Source organism: Nematostella vectensis, chromosome 1 (assembly GCF_932526225.1).
Source record: "Nematostella vectensis chromosome 1, jaNemVect1.1, whole genome shotgun sequence".
In the NCBI taxonomy this organism is placed as follows: Eukaryota; Metazoa; Cnidaria; class Anthozoa; order Actiniaria; family Edwardsiidae; genus Nematostella; species Nematostella vectensis.
Window position 1 is genome coordinate 14,863,897 of NC_064034.1, and position 20,392 is coordinate 14,884,288.

The window sequence follows — 20,392 nt, forward strand, 5'->3', positions numbered from 1 at the left end:
GGTCAGCGGTTACTAAAATCATTAAAAATGGCGGATTTCTCATGGAAATCGAACACAATCCTATAGTTCCCCCTTTCCGGCTTCCTGTACACGGATATGAGCAATTTCGTGTTTAGATATGGCAAGGCTTTTGCACAAGGGCTTATCTTGAGCTTACCTATTGGAATTGTGTTGGTAGATAATATTGCGTGCCTGGCTACAGTACATGGTTCCTCCATGAAGGTAAGAAATAGAATACACGCCGCACTTAAGTACTTGATACTCACAGTTTTCTACTTCAAAGCCATGCTCGGGAATCCAGCGCTTTCTTTCCTCTACTGCGACCGCTAAGACTGCGATCATGCTCCAAAACGTTCAAGAAATACACTAACCTCAAGCATAGTTAATAATGAATTGGTTAGATCATATCTTGTGGGGTTAAATATTGGTTTAATTAACATTCAACCATCGATGATATCACAAATATTGTCCCATAGGCTATAGTAAGCCGGTAGTGACTGAAATTGTTATTGATACATGCAGATGTAGCCTCTGCTCATGGTGAATGTAAAAGGTCTATTACAAACAAAGTTTGTTGCATGAGCAGCTGAACTTAATTGTTGTAATTCTTGTTGAAATATAAATGTTCTGACTTTGAAATAAACCACTAGTTTGATGGGAGTCTGGGTAAACCCTGAGATTTGAGAGTAGAGAGTCAGAGGCCGACGCTTGTGACTATAGGCAGAGACTAATTGCAAGGGCAGCCAGTCTTAACGCTTTTAAGAAAGCAAGCGGACTATTATTGCATTAACTTTTTAAACATAACTTATTATATATTTTTGTTATTATCGCTTTTGTTGACATTTTAATACCTCATAAGAATCTTCGCATAGAAGGAGATGGGGTTATATGAAAGAAGAAGAAGGACTGAGGGCCGAAACCGAAAGATATCTAAAATATAGAAGAGTTTTACTTTTCCTCGCTCATGAATTTTATCTATCGCATGCCCTCTCCCAAATATTTAAAAAATGAGGAGATGATCAGCAGCAGTCTCACGAAAACTGCAGTAGTCATCTTGCAAGAAATATGAGACGGATTGTCACATGAGACCATGGCTATGCAGTATTTTATAGATAATAAAATTCTAGAGCAAAGAAAATGTAAAACTCATGGATTTTCAGATATCTTGTTTGACTCTCGGCCTCTGACTCTCGACTCTTAAGGTTTACCCAGACCCGTTTGATGGTGTACTGTCTAACTAACCTTTGCTGCTGCTCAATTCCATTAATTGTCATTCATCTTACTGATAAGATGCCTGTTGAGGAGTCTATGTTTTATTTTGAAAGGAAAAGATTTATTATCAAAATATTTTTATTTCAGCCATCATTTAATACTGATTACAAGACTCGTGATATAGTGGTCCTCAACAAATGGTGTGTGAAAAACTTCAAAGGTATCAAGAGAGGAGATGTTGTGTCTATAGTGTAAGTTGTGAAAAAGGTGATATTTAACCCATTGACTCCTGGCTATTTTTTAGCTCAATTTACAAAAAAAAAAACAGACTGAAAACAGATACCTCCCCCCTATTTTGAGTGTTATACAGCCCGTCAAAGTCAACACCACTTTTCCTAGTCAGTGGTAGCCTTGCTTTCCAACAATGCTTTGCGGTCCCATTTTTAATCCCTTGTCGTTGTGCTAATTCGAGCACAAATTGATGGTTGCTGGATGAGAACAAAATTTTCCAATGAACCACCACAGCTCTCCTAAATGCTGTCTTTTCTGAAACCTAATTGATTCCAAAATTGTTTACACTGCTATTCTGGGTCTGTATGACCTGGAATTGATTTGTTTGGCTTTGGGGTGAAAAGACTTACAAAAAACCATCTGACTTTGGGAAGAGGAGTGTTGACTGGCCCTCCCCTTGTAAATTTTTCGATTTTTCCTGGATCTCCAAAAAAGCTTTGCAATCTGTAATGATATCCAAGTGTTTTCACAAGATTTCAAGGCGTGGACATTGTGTTTTGAGGCCATGGGGGATCAGAATAAAAGTATCTATTTGCGTCTTGAGCTGTGTTTGCTGATCTCTCTCCCTTGTATGGTATTTTGAGTGTTTTGTTGAAAGGGGTGATTCTGCTTTTCTTTCCTTGTATGATTTTAAATATATCAAAGATTTCGAGCTATTATTAGGCTGAAGAATAGTTGCTGTCACCTTGGTTGGATGCATATCTATAAGACCATTTATCCCTTAGACTGATCAAGTTGTGACTGTTGTTCATAGCATGCCGAGATCTCTTATGTGATTCTATTGGGGAACAGATACACAAAACAAGATCTATTTGTTTTCTACAAACAATTCAAACTAGTTTTTGGGGTGAGCATGCGCATGCTGATGCCAAGCATGTGTTCTCTAATAATACAGGGACCCTTGAACAATCAGAATGTGCAATTTACGAAGGGCGTTGTATAAAGCGATACCACATGCCTTCACAAATCAGGACAGGTTCACATGTACCTGAGCAGAGTATCAGGGTTTTTAAGTAAGCCATAAATGAAAAAAGCAACTCCCCTAAATTGTACTTAATTATTTTAATGTTCCTTCTTAATTATTTCCCTTTGAACTCTGGTATAACAACAATAAAGTTAATACCACCTTACAAGCGGACATGCACCCTTTTTTATTAGAACCTTCATGAGAACATCCAGCCCAAGATTTCACAAATTTTTAGAACATGCTAAGAAGCAAATATCAAATTGCAGCAAATAGTGTGACGCATTCTAAAATGCAGAATCAAATTGTCTTTACAATAACAACCCTGAATGTTATTTTATTAATCATTTGTTTAATTCTTTTTTAATAGTTCATTGGTTACTATATCCTTATCTTTAAGCTGTAAAATACTCAAAACTAAGAATGGCCCAGACTCCATTGAAAAAAGACGTTATTATAAAAACAAAAAGTGTACCAAATATGCTAATAAGTTAAGTGTACCAATAAAGAGAAAATACAGTTTCTTTGAATCTATTTACAATGCTTACAAAAAGGAGAAGCCATTAATGCATACAGTACTTCGATCACAAAGAGAAGGGAATTTAAACTTTCTTAAACATTGCCAAACTATTTGTCTCCCTCCAAACACCCACTTATCCCTTATCCCTCATACACACAAACATGACTAACACCATCTTATCAACTGTGATTAGAAGGAAATGTGGAAGGAGGTGGGGCATAATGTAATAAGAGCTGAAAGCCTTTTTTTCACTAGCTCATATGCCTGTATTTAAACTTATCCAGTTATCTGGGTTGTACCAGTGTTGGCTAAAGAATCCCCACAGGACCCTGTAAAGGCTAGCTTTTATTAAAGTTTTCAAACTTTAGGTACTTATCCCCATCTTCCCGAGTGGAAATAGGACCACAAACATTTTGAGTAATTGATTTGAACCTTGATTTTCGTCTTAGTGACCCACATGACCCTGATATAATGTTGATCAAGAGAATAGTTGCATTGCAAGGAGATCATGTCAAGTAAGTTGATTATTACGAATGGCAAAAATATTGCATGCATAGCTTGGAATCCTTTATTTACTAGGCTTCTTTGATATGAACCCTATTATTGCTCCCCAAAGTTTCTTACCTTTCGAAGAAATCGTGATTGATGTACTATTCACTGCTATAGCTGGCTAATAAAGTGCCTAGCTCTAGAAACTATATATAATCAAGGACCCTTATATCTGTCATTGACAGATTCAAGGAAGTGATATGACTTCTTGCTTTTGTTTGTGGTAGTTGACAGCGACTTATATACTCATTGTTTTATAGAATAATAATACATATGTACCTATGAGTAAGTGCTTATAGTTGATTGTTTTGCAGGGCAATAGGGTATAAGAATAGATATGTGAAGATTCCTAGGGGTCACTGCTGGATTGAAGGGGATAATTCGAATCACAGCATGGATAGTAACACGTTCGGACCGGTAAGTAATTTTTTACATTGTCATCTAAACCTTTATACTTCCTGTAATTTGTAATCATTACCCCAGCTGGCTTCTAGACAAATTCTTATGAAGGTATTCTTCCAAAAGTGAAAGACACACCTATCTTAAACACGAAATGGCATTATTTATGGACTATTAGCATCTTTTTAATTATACAAAACAAGAAAAGTCAAATATATGTGTAAAGTCATTTTTGGTCTCTGATTTATCTGTGCATAGTAAAATACTATTGAAGGCTTGGTCTGACTTGGGGTGGGGCTCACATTTCGCTCACATTCCATGCAAAACGTTATCTGGAGCAATCCGTCTGTCTACAGGTCCCAGTTGGGCTCATCCAAGCCAAGGCAACGCACGTGGTCTGGCCTTACCGGAGGTGGGGTCGGGTGGAAAACAAACTGCTAAAACACCGCGCCCCACTTAATCAATCAGAACTGAAAATGTTAAATGACTTTGAAGATACCAAACAGGATGAAAGTGAAGGCGAATCTGAAACCGAAGAATCAAGCACGTGGAATGCAAATGACATTGATACATTGTCTGACTGTGGTCTGGTACCCGGCAAATTTGGACCAGTTTAAAAATTCTTACACTGAGAAACGAGCGTTCGAATGCGATTCCTAGGTCGAGGATCTGGAGGATGGACCCCTTATTTCATCGATGTACTCAGAATCATCTAAGCAGGGTTTTTTATTTTATTTTTTGTTTATACATATATTGAGATTATTTGTGTTTGTTGTCTTATTCTACGTTTCTAGAAAAGCAATTAAAACATCCGCTATTTCTTGTAATTGCATTCACGTAAATCAAACAAAGAATGGAATACTGACAAGAGATGAGACTACAGATCTTTCTATGCTTACGTACACCTCGTACAGTTTCATAAAAATGTAGTCAAATCGGGCTAGATACCCTACAAATTGCTTATTGTTAAAGTTTCACAATTGGACTAGTTGGTCCAATTCCACTAGCTATCGTCGTCTTTGAAAGTGTCCACAAGAGGACAATTTCCATCGCCTCGACTGGCATTACACACAGCCCTGCTCTAGATAAGGCTGGGATAAGGGGCGGATTTAGGGTTTGGCCGAGCGGGCCAACTGGATCTGGCCTGGATCCGCCCCTGGGGATTGTTTCTCTGTCCGAGAGAGGAGTGTGTTATTTTGTTACCTCAGTTTACCACTGGATTGAAACAATAAAACTACAGTATGCTATATTATTATTATTTCACATACACTACACCTAAAAAAAGTTGTCAGTGCAAATGGCAATTGTCGGGTCAGTACGCAGCTCTTACAAGCTGCAATTTGATTGGGCAAATTAACATCCGCACCTCGAAACAAAGAACGAGAAGAATAGAGACAAAAGAACTCCTTTGTAGAACAAAGATAATAGGAGACAAAGCAGCTGCCTACTTACTCCAATTGTCAAATGGCAGTTCTTTTCTCAAACAATTCCATGGAACTCGTGAAAAATGTGAATAACTTCTGCGATTGCATTACTTATAATCTTTATTCTTAAAAATGATTATACCCACGAGCATTAATTGGTCTTAGAATTACCATTCGCCATTTGCTCCGGCAGGATTTATTTAAATAGGTGTATACATTCGGGACCTGGACACCCGTATATCCTGAAAAGAGAATAGCACGAAAACAAGCGCGAGAAAAGAGGGGGGATTATCGTCTGGCAACCTTTAGCTTGATGGGATCTCGCGGCGCCATGAGTATAACTGCCCTATGTTCCAAAAGGTCTTGGGTTTCTTCAGATGAGCAGAACTTATACTTCTCCAGAATATTCACCAGAGCTATCTTGATCTCCATCAACGCAAACCTCATTCCGATGCACTGGCGCGGGCTCATACCAAATGGAATGAACGAGTAGGGGTGACGCTTCTCGTTAGCTTCGTGCGAAAAGTGCTCGGGGTCAAAATCGTCGGGTCTCTCCCAGACTGCAGGGTCGCGATGAAGGATGTAAACCGGTATATTGACGTCAACACCTCTAGGGAAGTGCACCCCCCGAATGGTGCATTCCTCGTCGCATCGCCTTATGATAAGATAACCGGGGGGGGTACAGACGCAGGCTTCCGTTGATTACCCGATCGAGGTAATCGATCTTTTGGGAGTACTCGTACAACGGCGAGTTCCCCCTGATGCTCCTGGCGAGATCTAACTCTTGTATTAGTTTATCTTGCACGTCTGGGTGTCTAGCGAGGAGGTATGCAGTATTCGCGAGAGTATTAGCTGTGGTTTCAAAACCCGCTAGGAGAAACGTCAAGGATTGTGCTGCAAGTTCTTGATCGTTTAGCCTTGGTACTCCATCCACAGTATCTTCACGGGCTTCAAGCATTAGCGTCACCAGGTCCTTTTTTCCCTGAGGTCTATGCTTTTTCCTCTGTTCCACCATAGACAGGGCAATTTTGAGAAAGTAGTCGATATTCGGTAGAACGTCCACGTATTTGCTGAGATACTCAGAGAAGGGGAACATACTGAAAGCCCTGACCCAGATGGGCGTTCGAAAGGCTTTTTTGGCCAGTTTGTAGAAGGAGCTGTCCGGATCGGTCTGGATGTCTGTTTCGACGCCAAACGCTGAGATGGTAATGACGTCAAGAGCGAACAGGCTAAACAGGTTTACACAGTCGGTGCTTTCACCTGTAACAAAAATATATATTATATGAGACAAACAGAGAGACATACTCATTCCTCAACATTCTGCTTTCAGGTTTTCGTTTATAGTCCGGCGGATATGTGTTTGAATTGCGCACTTGCTAAAGTTACCAATTTTAGCATAGTGATAGTTTTTAATACCCTTTTCAAGATAGGCTATAGAGCCAAGCTCAGATCGGCTTTAATTTCTAATCAATAAAGTGTATTGGCTTGGCCGCCATTTTGAACCGGAAGTAAACTACCTGTTATAAAAAATAAATAAACTTACACATTTTGATACTGTTTCTCACTAGACAACTAATATGAAATTCAAAGAATGTATTTAAACCCAAAATTTTTTAAAAAACCGCAAATTTGTCATTTTTGGAACTTTAAAGGTGATAGCCACCTTTAACCGGAAGTAGTCGAATATAAAACCTCGGACGTTTATTTCACCCCGCGCCCTTTAGCAAAAGACACCAATTTTATTGAAGTTGTAGGTTGAAATAACCTTTTTAAGATGAGCTATGGAGCCAGGATAAAATCGGCTTTTATCACCGACTAATATGGTTTATTATGCAGCCATTTTGCACTGGAGATTAAATTTGGCATTTTTGAAAGCACAGAGATGCACATCTTGTTTAAAAGTCTACGACTAAAATATTCATAAAATCCATTTAATAATTTTAAGTTGTAAAAAAAAAAGGCAAAACTGATTAGGTTTCTGCTATTAATTTTACCTTTTTTTTAAACCGGAAATAGGTTTCCAAACCTGTTTCTGCACACTCTAATCAAACCAGATTAATGCATATACGAATAAGTAATGAAGCATTTTTTTAAATAGAATTACCCGCGCAACAGAATACAGTATCACCTGTAAATGCGTGAAATTCTAATTGGTGAGACACTTCTTTGATTCTTCTGTAGAAAAAGGAAGAAATACAAGAAGAGTGATAAGCGCACACCCGAGGCTACCAGATTAACAGTTCCTACTGTTAGAAACTGTTCATCTTGTAGCACTTGCACACGTGTGCGGTCGTTTACAGACGTTGAAGTCAATTGCCCGCTCACCGTGGTTCTTGGTATCCCCACCAGGCTTGTCACATAAGCACTTGCTTTTGTCTTCTTTCTTTTCTCTTGATCCAGCTATTAAGCGTGAATGTTTGGTATACTTGGGCTGGCTATATGTGCCTTTTAAATCATTTGACGACTTTCGAAAATAGTGAGTATCGACGCGTGACTTTTCGGATTAAATTATCGGCCATTTTAATATCCCAAGATAATCCGTGATTAAATCAGATTTTCTTTTGGCTCCATAGCTTATCTTGAAAAGATGACCTTAAACTACTCCTAAAACAAGTTTTATTCATTTTTGTTTAAAAGCGGCAAAGTGAAACAAGCGTGCCAGTATTTACTCTTGACTACTTCCGGTTCAAAATCGCTGCCACCGTAAAAGTTACAAAAATTAAAAAATCTTGTTACTTTAAAAACTCTTTTGTTTAAATGCATTTTTTGATTTATATTTTATTTGTCTATGAGTAAACTTTCTTAAAATGTGCGAGTTTATTTATTTTTTTGAAAAAAAAGTTAGTTTACTTCCGGTTCAAAATGGCGGCCAAATCAATATTCATTATTAATCAGAAATTAAAGCCGAACTGAGCTTGGCTCTATAGCCTATCTTGTAAGAGGTATCAAAAACTATCACTATGCTAAAATCGATAACTTTAGCAAAAAGTGCGCAATTCAAGGTAAAATCTGCACATATCCGCTGGACTATTACCTTCAGGATAATTGTCCTTCTTCAAGTATAATGTGAACTTTAGAAGCACACTAGCATACACACATTGGCACCAGTCGGGCCAAGACGGGACGCTAGCACAGTCTATTACCCGTGCAGTTCGGCAACCATGGACAGCTGTTTCGTCCTTATTAGGACTCGTCAGCATGGCATAGCCGGTTTGCCTCAGTTAAACTTCATCGGCAAAAAAACTGCAGGGCGACTTCGACTCGAACGAAGTGCTTTAAACCACAGCTCAGATCCATGTGGGATCTAGAGCTGCGACCGGGCAAGCGTGATGCCAATTGTGCGGATCACGCATGCGACCTTTGCTAGTCTATAACTCCGTCGGATAGCCAAACTATCCTTGCGAGTATGTATACATAAATGTGAACTTTAGAAGCACACTAGCATACACACATTGGAACCAGTCGGGCCAAGACGGGACGTAAAAAACCAAGGAAGCATAAAAACACAAGGACTTTGTATAAACCAAGGAAGCATAAAAACACAAAGACAACTTCTTTGCCATAAAAATAAACCAAATGTTTCTTTTTTAAATTAAATGCACTCTCGTCAAACCTTGTTCTCCCAATAAGGCTAAAACAGCAAAAATTGTATATTATTTTACAAATACTTGTATACAAATTTATTGAGGTATGTTTGTTGACCTGAAAAAGTTGGTAAATGGTTGTTTAAGATATAACCTGAAGAGTTGGTAAATTAAGGATGTACATTATGTACATTTACAAATTTTTTGTAAATGAGTTCTTGTTATCTAGTCTGCTAGACTCTTTCTGATAGACTATTTCTCGTGCGCGCATGTTTCTGCTATATATCAGAAACATTTTTGTGTACCCAATGATTATTCCAAGGAATTGTGATGTTTCTTGGCGTTTTAAAGAAATTTGATACTCAGCGCATAAACTTGTGTGGTAATGCTTTCTTTGTTCCTTTTTTTAGCGTGAGCTTATGAGAACTTACAGTAATCAAACCCAACAAGCTCATCAGGTAAGGCACATTGCCCCTCAGCCTCAAGCCAGAGAAGCTTGCTTGGTTAGCCCCATAGCCCCCTTACCCTCAACACTCAGGTGGTGGTCGCACCGTGACCCCGATGCATCATGGGAGTGATTTTTTTATGCGAATGATGTCGGTTTAATTTTCAAGAATGACCAGGTGTGTTATTACCCGAATTTTTCCCATGTGAGCAGCGAAAATACTCTTCAAAAGATCAAATTTCACTAATGCAATATCCTTGAAGGTCTAGACCAGGATAATTCTTTTATTTGGCGACAAACAAATTTATCGCAACTCTCTTGTTACAATTTACCTTTATGTTTCTCGGCATACTATAAAATCGCAAAATTGGCTTCATAGAAATCCCAATTATTCTTGTTTAAACCCTTATTTGCTTTAATAAAAGGTTTAGAAGTCACCTTGAGTCTTAAACGATTATATTTTTCGAAGAAAACCCTGCTGTTCCCCGTTGTATTTGCACGAATATTGCGACTCAATTTTGGCTTTTTTCCCATTTATTTAACTGTACTACGATATGAGGAAGCGCTTTCGAAGCAAAGGTTTTTTTTATTTTTACACGTGCTAAAGAATATCGTTATTTCAAACGAGCGCGTGCTGTTTTTGAATTTTATTTTCAATCAAAATTTTTGCCGTAAAAAAAACACTCCCAAGAAGCTCGCCGTCATTGCTTTGTTTATCCAGAACATTAGTTTCAACTTCGAAATGATTAAAGTTAATCTACGGCTCTGTTTTTTCGATATTTACGGAGCTCTGCATTTGACGACTTGTACCAGGTCAGCGCCTTTTATACCACGGGTCCTTGTTTAAAGTTAAATCTACTTTGATTGCACTGTGAATCCAGCATGAGGCATCAATAGCCGCAGTTTGCCTTTTTAATTCTTTGATATTAATTTTGGGGCAGCAAATCATTGATCTCCATTGCACAAAGCGCGAGTGATTCCGAGGAGGAGACCTTGCTCGGACAAGTGCACTCGACAAATGATTTGCCCCATTCTGCCTATCGGCTTCGCCCCATTATGCATCAGGGTCACGGTGCGACCACCACCTGCTCAACACTGATAAGCTTGTCTGGTTGGCCTCATAACCCCCTCACTTTCAACACTGATAAGCTTGCCTGGTTAGCCCCATAACCCCCTTATCCTCAACACTGATGGGCTTGCCTGGTTGGCCCCATAACCCCCTTACTCTAAAAAATGATAAGCTTGCCAAGTTAGCCCCATAACCCCTCACCCTCAAAACTGATAAGCTTGCCTGGTTAGCCCCATAACCCCCTTCCTCTCAACACTGATAATCTTGCCTGGTTAGCCCGATAAACCCCTTACTCTCAACACTGATAAGCTTGCCTGGTTAGCCCCATAACCCCGTTACTCTCCACACTGAGAAGCTTGCCTGGTTAGCCCCATAACCCCTTCACCCTCAACACTGAGAAGCTTGCTTGGTTAGCCCGATAACCCCCTTACCCTCCACACTGACAAGCTTGCCTGGTTAGCCCCATAACCCCCTTACTCTCAACACTGATAAGTTTGCCTGGTTATCCCCGTAACCCCTTACTCTCAAGATTTATAATCATGCCTGGTTAGCCCCATAACCCCGTTACGCTCAACACTGATAAGCTTGCCTGGTTAGCCCCGTAACCCCTTACTCTCAACATTTATAATCTTGCCTGGTTAGCCCCATAACCCTGTTACTCTCAACACTGATAAGTTTGCCTGGTTAGCCCCATAACCCCCTTACTCTCAACACTTATAATCTTGCCTGGTTAGCCCCATAACCCCCTTACTCTCAATATATATAATCTTGCCTGGTTAGCCCCATAACCCCGTTACTCTCAACACTGATAAGTTTGCCTGGTTAGCCCCATAACCCCCTTACTCTCAACACTTATAATCTTGCCTGGTTAGCCCCATAACCCCCTTACTCTCAACACTTATAATCTTGCCTGGTTAGCCCCATAACCCCGTTACGCTCAACACTGATAAGCTTGCCTGGTTAGCCCCATAACCCCCTTACTCTCAACACTTATAATCTTGCCTGGTTAGCCCCATAACCCCCTTACTCTCAACACTTATAATCTTGCCTGGTTATCCCCATAACCCCCTTACTCTCAACACTGATAAGCTTGCCTGGTTAGCCCCGTAACCCCTTACTCTCAACATTTATAATCTTGCCTGGTTAGCCCCATAACCCCGTTACTTTCAACACTGATAAGTTTGCCTGGTTAGCCCCATAACCCCCTTACTCTCAACACTTATAATCTTGCCTGGTTAGCCCCATAACCCCCTTACTCTCAACATTTATAATCTTGCCTGGTTAGCCCCATAACCCCGTTACTCTCAACACTGATAAGTTTGCCTGGTTAGCCCCATAACCCCCTTACTCTCAACACTTATAATCTTGCCTGGTTAGCCCCATAACCCCCTTACTCTCAACACTTATAATCTCGCCTGGTTAGCCCCATAACCCCCTTACTCTCAACATTTATAATCTTGCCTGGTTAGCCCCATAACCCCGTTACTCTCAACACTGATAATCTTGCCTGGTTAGCCCCATAACCCCGTTACGCTCAACACTGATAAGCTTGCCTGGTTGGCCCCATAACCCCCTTACGCCATCACTGATAAGTTTGCCTGGTTAGCCCCATAACCCCTTTACCCTTAACACTGATAAGCTTGCCTGGTTAGCCCCATAACCCCGTTACGCTCAACACTGATAAGCTTGCCTGGTTAGCCCCATTACTTCATCAGCCTTAATCCTGAGACGCTTCCCTGGTTAGCCCTATAACGTTATAAGCTTATTATTTCACCAACGTCAATAACATAACGACAAAAGACGTTTTTTTTTCTGATGTCATTATTTTATGTAAATATGTCCCTCGCGCTTTATGTTTTGGTTTCGCACAAGGCTTTACTGGGCACGATAAAACAGAACACAGTTTGGTGATAAGGTCGGGCCTAATATAAAACAATACGATACAATCAATACGATAAAAATGTCTTGAATTTTGAATATATGTTATGTAGTGTCCTAAGACGAATTTTTTAAAGAACAAATTTCTTCAATGTGTATTATTTATTTGTATCCAATAAATGAGCAAATAAAGGTTTTGGAACCGTGATATTTATATTGCTTGTGTTCTAAACATTTGCATGGTTTGCAGAGGCCGAGATTTTGACATATATTTGCTATTCAGTGTAACATGTAATACATTGCTTTTCGTACTGCATCCTGATTGAATAAGGTGTATCTCTGTCCACAGCGACAGTGCTAAAAAACGCAAGAGACTAGTTCCAGTACCGCGCGGTTAAACCAGCCTTTTTGTTCTGAAATGGCGGCGTTTTACCGGCGAACTGTCACATTTTGACTAATGCTAAGAAAACTAGATAAACTTAAGGCTAAAATTTTCTTTATGACTCCCTCATTATCAAACAAATCTGTCATCTTATTTACAGTATGGTTTAATGCTGTACAGTAAGTCAAAACAGCGACCGAAGTCAGCCTTTTGTACCTTTACTCGAACGATTCAACACTGAGATTTGTTTGTTTTCGCCAGAACACGCGCATGCGCATACGTTATTCAGCACTGTCGTCCACAGCTGTGATCTCTTTTTCGTTCCCAGGTCTGTGCGGTTGGCCATACTTCAGCACATCAAGTGGACCACTGTCGACAAACGTGCTGCCATACCGGATATCACTATGGAAACACTCGAGGTGATTGCGGGCTCACAAGGGCTTCAAGTTACAAAAACCTTTTGTCATGGTACCGTATTTCTAAGCCAATCTAATGGTGCTGGTACTGGTTTTGCTATCATTAACAGTATACTGGTTAAATTCAAAGAGTATTTTAGGAAAGCATTTTTGAATCATGATAATAAAATCAACGAAATTTAAAAACAGTCAAAATCATGCGGAATAATTAAATAAATGTTATAATAATCATTTAATAATGAATTATTTATTTTATTTTTCGGAACAGGCTGTACCTTTACTCAAACGCTTGAAATGGATAAATACACCAACTAGATCCTGGTTTGTTCCACACTTTTTTATTAAACTTTCTTAGAACAAGCGTGCGAGTGCCCCTTGAAACATGCTTCTGTGAATTTTATCACGTCGTGTATGGAATGTGTTGTGAGTTCGTTGTCTCTCGTTAACAGCGCGTTATAAGCATTATGTGTTTTGCTTGCTACGTCTTACAAGCATCTTGTTTCATGTTGACAGTGTGTTAATTGCATGTCACTGGCATGTTGTAAAAATGTCGTCTCGTATGTATTGTCTGCAAGCAGAGGTTTGCAAGCATACTTTGTTGTGATAGAAGAGTTGTAAACATGTTGTATCTTGCTGAGGGTAGATTTTAAGCTAATTGTTTTCTTTTTGATGGACAGAGTTTTGTGCGGATGTTTCAGTCCAAACTTTACATCGAGAGTCTTATCCAAGGCAATGTGACGTCAGAGGAGGCCATTGCCTTACAAGAAGTCATTTACAGGTAACTTGGGTTGATTATTGTTACATATACATCAGGGAGTAACAAATGAATCGATCTAGTGTAACAACCTATTACAAACACTAACACCATATTAGGAACATGAAACTCTTTTTAATAGTTTCCCGACTGAAATTTTCTAGTTCTTAAACAACCACTAGCTCCCTACCTGATAATCAAATGTCTCTTCAACATGTCATGCGAAATGTTGTTTCATGGACAGCACAATACTTTTGTATTCATAGTTTTTTTTTTTTTAATTTACATCAACAGGAAATTTCAGATGATTCCTCTCAGCTTTCTCCCCGAGGTACCTGGTGTTCTGATTAATTTCTTTAGTTTTTGATACTCCTGTCACAACCCTTCATAGCCCCCTAACCTAACCAAAACCATACATCACATCCCTTTTTTCCCCAACCAAATCCTCCATTATTCACCGATTAACACGGTGTATTTTCTGGTGTTGTGCAGATCCGAGTTGTCCAGTTGCTTGTTACATGGTGTTATTATACAAGTGCTAGAAAATACACCGTGTTAATCGGTGCATTTTTTGGTGTTGTGCAGATCCGAGTTGTCCAGTTGCTTTTTACATGGTGTTATTATACAAGTGCTAGAAAATACCTTTGTTACACCGTGTTAATCGGCGCATTTTGTGGTGTTGTGCAGATCCGAGTTATCCAGTTGCTTGTTACATGGTGTTATTATTCGAGTGCTAGAAAATATCGGATCAGTTCACCGTCCTGGGCCATCGTGGAGGATTTTAAAAAATCGTGAACGATTTCGAAATCGTTCAGTGTTGCTTTTAGGACTGGTCGATTTAGGCGGTGTCATTCCAGTTGAACAAGTGTGTTTTCTTTGACACGTTAGTACAGCCCCCTGTGACCTGGTGTGATCAGTGTTCAAGGTTATAGATGATATTTGAGAAAACGTGTTAATGCTTTATGGAAATATATTCACTGAAACTCTAAATGCAAATATTGGCACTGTTCAGTCCGGTCACTATCCACCATTAATTGTGGATGGTGACCGGCCTTTTCGAAATTTGTCTTTTTCAGATCTCAGAGCCGAAGAGAGGACCTCGTCGACTCACTCGATTGCCTCGGAAGGCAGACCTCAATCACGAGACAATACGTCATAATAAGGATCTGATTTTTAAAGATTATTTTATTATGTATACTTATTTGATAATAAAACAGTGTTAGTGTGACAGCCTTTTTCTTTGGGCCTTCTATTTTATGGGGTGCGTGTAGCTTATTGGATACTGTACGCTAATGTGATTTACGGTGTTTTTAGATTGTTCTTCTTCTCGCGATGTTATGGAAATAAAAATGGAGCTCGCACGTAATTGTTTCGGATCCCGACCTTATGTTCACAGTCTTAGTAAAATACTACGAAAAGCAACATCTCTCCTTTTTTCAATAAATTGTGAAGTACTTTTGTGTAGAAGTATTGATAAACAAACCCGCGCACAACATTATTAATAATCTATTGTACTGATAACGTTTTTACAAAATTTAAGACTGAGGCATCTGTTAAAGAACTTATAGCGTTCTGTTCTTACACATATTTATGGTCCCTCTTTTTACTCAAACTCCTATTTATTTTTCATTTCGTGTGTGGGAGGGAGAAAAGAGATCGCCGATGTCTAAACGGGATTAATAGCAGGCACGTTCCCAGGATTGGCAGAGAGGGGTTGCGTAGTCATAGGCATCGTATAGAAAAGCGTATTATTTGAAGTTTCACGCGATCATAAATTCAACATTTTCTTCTTTTTTTCCCCTTTTTCAATCGTGAAGGATTTACAAAATCGTGGAGGACTTTCAAAATCGTGAACGATTTCAAAAATCGTGAAGGATTTTCAAAATCGTGAAGGATTTCCAAAATCGTGAAGGATTTTGAAAATCGTGAACGATTTCGAAATCGTGAAGGATTTTTGGAATCGTTCACGATGGCCCAGGACGGTGAACTGATGGATCAGTTCACCGTCCTGGGCCATCGTAAACGATTCCAAAAATCCTTCACGATTTCGAAATCGTTCACGATTTTCAAAATCCTTCACGATTTTGGAAATCCTTAACGATTTCAAAATCGTTCACGATTTTAAAAATCCGGATCAGTTCACCGTCCTGGGCCATCGTAAACGATTCCAAAAATCCTTCACGATTTCGAAATCGTTCACGATTTTCAAAATCCTTCACGATTTTCAAAATCCTTCACGATTTTGGAAATCCTTAACGATTTCAAAATCGTTCACGATTTTAAAAATCCTTCACGATTTTAAAAATCCTTCACGATTTTTAAAATCCTTCACGATTTTTAAAATCCTTCACGATTTTTGAAATCGTTCACGATTTTGAAAGTCCTCCACGATTTTGTAAATCCTTCACGATTGAAAAAGGGGAAAAAAAGAAGAAAATGTTGAATTTATGATTTATGATCGCGTGAAACTTCAAATAATACGCTTTTCTATACGATGCCTATGACTACGCAACCCCTCTCTGCCAATCCTGGGAACGTGCCTGCTATTAATCCCGTTTAGACATCGGCGATCTCTTTTCGCCCTCCCACACACGAAATGAAAAATAAATAGGAGTTTGAGTAAAAAGAGGGACCATAAATATGTGTAAGAACAGAACGCTATAAGTTCTTTAACAGATGCCTCAGTCTTAAATTTTGTAAAAACGTAATCAGTACAATAGATTATTAATAATGTTGTGCGCGGGTTTGTTTATCAATACTTCTACACAAAAGTACTTCACAATTTATTGAAAAAAGGAGAGATGTTGCTTTTCGTAGTATTTTACTAAGACTGTGAACATAAGGTCGGGATCCGAAACAATTACGTGCGAGCTCCATTTTTATTTCCATAACATCGCGAGAAGAAGAACTAATCTAAAAACACCGTAAATCACATTAGCGTACAGTATCCAATAAGCTACACGCACCCCATAAAATAGAAGGCCCAAAGAAAAAGGCTGTCACACTAACACTGTTTTATTATCAAATAAGTATACATAATAAAATAATCTTTAAAAATCAGATCCTTATTATGACGTATTGTCTCGTGATTGAGGTCTGCCTTCCGAGGCAATCGAGTGAGTCGACGAGGTCCTTTCTTCGGCTCTGAGATCTGAAAAAGACAAATTTCGAAAAGGCCGGTCACCATCCACAATTAATGGTGGATAGTGACCGGACTGAACAGTGCCAATATTTGCATTTAGAGTTTCAGTGAATATATTTCCATAAAGCATTAACACGTTTTCTCAAATATCATCTATAACCTTGAACACTGATCACACTAAGTCACAGGGGGCTGTACTAACGTGTCAAAAAAAACACACTTGTTCAACTGGAATGACACCGCCTAAATCGACCAGTCCTAAAAGCAACACTGAATGATAGGTGCTTCTTAGTTGCTTAGCGGACATCTACACCCCTATGTTACGTGCCCGAACTGACCACAGGCCGTGGCCATTGGCTGCACAGCGGTATATGCAGCAGGCTCGACATGACGGAAAAACATGACGTGACGCTTCAAATAAGCCCATTTCACATCGAGTAAGGCGGAGAATTTCTCTGAGTACTTAGTAACTTATAGCAAACAAAATATGAAGTGCGACTTTTTTTTAAATTGATGCGACTTTTTGTAGTGTCATTGAAATTTGAGCTTTTCGTCCCTGAACTGATGCACAGGGAAAAATTATCTTAAAAAGCCAAAATCTGCTTATGTGCACTTCGGCCTCACGTCATTTGTGTTTTGAAAATCAGTTCGTAGAACAAGGAACCTATAGCCGCCAGTGCTGAAAAACGCAAGACTAGTTCCAGTACCGCGCGGTTAAACCATCCTTTTTGTTTTGAAATGGCAGCTTTTTACCTGCGAACTGTCACATTTTGGCGAATACTAAGAAAACTATACCAAACCTAAGGCTATAATTTTCTTTATGACTTCCTCATTATCAAAAAAATCTGTCATCTTTTGAACAGTATGGTTTTAATGCTGTACAGTTAGTCAAATCAGCGACAACCTTTCGTACCTTTTCTCGAATGTTTTAACACTACAATTGTGCTTGTTTTCGCCAGAGCACGCGCATACGTTATTCAGCACTGTCCCTATATCCATTGTAAGTAATCGTGTCTTCTCTCTTTATCTGGAATTGCCCGTGTTCCAGGTTTTTCCGTCATGTCAGCAGGCTCAAATTAATACAACTTTTCACAAGAGTTTGCATCTGATCGCAACTAAGCAGCTGAGTCCGAAGTGAAAATGATAGGTAAGCAATTCAAGTTTCATTCATTCATGCATTTGGATGATTTTTCGTACCAGGAAAGCAAACTGAAATCACAATTCAATTCCTTTTTTGCATACAAACAAACAAACGTTGTTTCGCAGCTGGACTATCAAGCAGTCTCCCTGGAGCTCGATAGCCTTTGCCTGGAATCTTTTAGTAGAGTTCCCAGATAAGCTTATTACATATCTTGAACACATGTTTTAACTTTTTTGTCTTTGTGATAATGGCGCCCAAGATTTCTTGCTCGAAGTCATTGCAAGCAAAGTCAGTGGGAAAACTTAACATGTGTGAGACAGCCAGCAGGACTATGGTAGAAATTAACTTGCATCTATAGAAAATTTGAACTAAAACCAAAGCCCTGTCCAGATATAGGCTAATCCTATATAAGGAGTCCAGCGTCTGAGACAGCCAGCAGGACTATGGCAAAAATTAACCGGCATCAATAGGAAATTTGGACTAAAACCAAAGCCCTGTCCAGATATAGGCTAATCCTATATAAGGAGTCCAGCGTCTGAGACAGCCAGCAGGACTATGGCAAAAATTAACCGGCCCCAATAGGAAATTTGGACTAAAACCAAAGCCCTGTCCAGATATAGGCTAATCCTATATAAGGAGTCCAGCGTCTGAGACAGCCAGCAGGACTATGGCAAAAATTAACCGGCATCAATAGAAAATTTGAACTAAAACCAAAGCCCTGTCCAGATATAGGCTAATCCTATATAAGGAGTCCAGCGTCTGAGACAGCCAGCAGGACTATGGCAAAAATTAACCGGCATCAATAGGAAATTTGGACTAAAACCAAAGCCCTGTCCAGATATAGGCTAATCCTATATAAGGAGTCCAGCGTCTGAGACAGCCAGCAGGACTATGGCAAAAATTAACCGGCCCCAATAGGAAATTTGGACTAAAACCAAAGCCCTGTCCAGATATAGGCTAATCCTATATAAGGAGTCCAGCGTCTGAGACAGCCAGCAGGACTATGGCAAAAATTAAAAAAATAGAAAATTTGGACTAAAACCAAAGCCCTGTCCAGATATAGGCTAATCCTATATAAGGAGTCCAGCGTCTGAGACAGCCAGCAGGACTATGGCAAAAATTAACCGGCATCAATAGGAAATTTGGACTAAAATCAAAGCCCTGTCCAGATATAGGCTAATCCTATATAAGGAGTCCAGCGTCTGAGACAGCCAGCAGGACTATGGCAAAAATTAACCGGCATCAATAGGAAATTTGAACTAAAACCAAAGCCCTGTCCAGATATAGGCTAATCCTATATAAGGAGTCCAGCGTCTGAGACAGCCAGCAGGACTATGGCAAAAATTAACCGGCCCCAATAGGAAATTTGGACTAAAACCAAAGCCCTGTCCAGATATAGGCTAATCCTATATAAGGAGTCCAGCGTCTGAGACAGCCAGCAGGACTATGGCAAAAATTAACCGGCATCAATAGGAAATTTGAACTAAAACCAAAGCCCTGTCCAGATATAGGCTAATCCTATATAAGGAGTCCAGCGTCTGAGACAGCCAGCAGAACTATGGCAAAAATTAACCGGCCCCAATAGGAAATTTGGACTAAAACCAAAGCCCTGTCCAGATATAGGCTAATCCTATATAAGGAGTCCAGCGTCTGAGACAGCCAGCAGGACTATGGCAAAAATTAAAAAAATAGAAAATTTGAACTAAAACCAAAGCCCTGTCCAGATATAGGCTAATCCTATATAAGGAGTCCAGCGTCTGAGACAGCCAGCAGGACTATGGCAAAAATTAACCGGCATCAATAGAAAATTTGAACTAAAACCAAAGCCCTGTCCAGATATAGGCTAATCCTATATAAGGAGTCCAGCGTCTGAGACAGCCAGCAGGACTATGGCAAAAATTAACCGGCCCCAATAGGAAATTTGGACTAAAACCAAAGCCCTGTCCAGATATAGGCTAATCCTATATAAGGAGTCCAGCGTCTGAGACAGCCAGCAGGACTATGGCAAAAATTAACCGGCATCTATAGAAAATTTGAACTAAAACCAAAGCCCTGTCCAGATATAGGCTAATCCTATATAAGGAGTCCAGCGTCTGAGACAGCCAGCAGGACTATGGCAAAAATTAACCGGCCCCAATAGGAAATTTGGACTAAAACCAAAGCCCTGTCCAGATATAGGCTAATCCTATATAAGGAGTCCAGCGTCTGAGACAGCCAGCAGG

The 20,392-nt window shown here is 39.6% G+C and overlaps 2 protein-coding genes and 1 pseudogene across 3 annotated transcripts; 2 read left to right on the forward strand and 1 right to left on the reverse strand.

The window, feature by feature from the left end:
* Positions 1-4,805, forward strand: LOC5504509 (mitochondrial inner membrane protease subunit 2). 2 transcript variants are annotated; one of them, XM_032372837.2, is made up of 5 exons: positions 1-222; positions 1,360-1,463; positions 3,437-3,502; positions 3,851-3,953; positions 4,292-4,805. In XM_032372837.2, the coding sequence occupies exons 1-5, from the start codon at positions 97-99 to the stop codon at positions 4,550-4,552; spliced, it is 660 nt and encodes a 219-aa protein (XP_032228728.1). In that variant the 5' UTR covers positions 1-96; the 3' UTR covers positions 4,553-4,805. The 2 variants fall into 2 exon arrangements, with proteins under 2 accessions (XP_032228728.1, XP_032228729.1); XM_032372838.2 differs by lacking the exon at positions 3,437-3,502.
* A 502-nt stretch (positions 4,806-5,307) lies between these two features.
* LOC116612198 lies at positions 5,308-8,122 on the reverse strand (annotated as a pseudogene).
* Positions 8,123-8,718: 596 nt separating this feature from the next.
* On the forward strand, positions 8,719-15,115 carry LOC5504518. Its single transcript, XM_032372840.2, has 4 exons — positions 8,719-9,401; positions 13,046-13,136; positions 13,811-13,911; positions 14,182-15,115. Exons 1-4 carry the CDS (start codon positions 9,363-9,365, stop codon positions 14,236-14,238), a joined length of 288 nt encoding a protein of 95 aa, XP_032228731.2. The 5' UTR covers positions 8,719-9,362; the 3' UTR covers positions 14,239-15,115.
* The last annotated feature ends 5,277 nt before the right edge of the window (positions 15,116-20,392 follow it).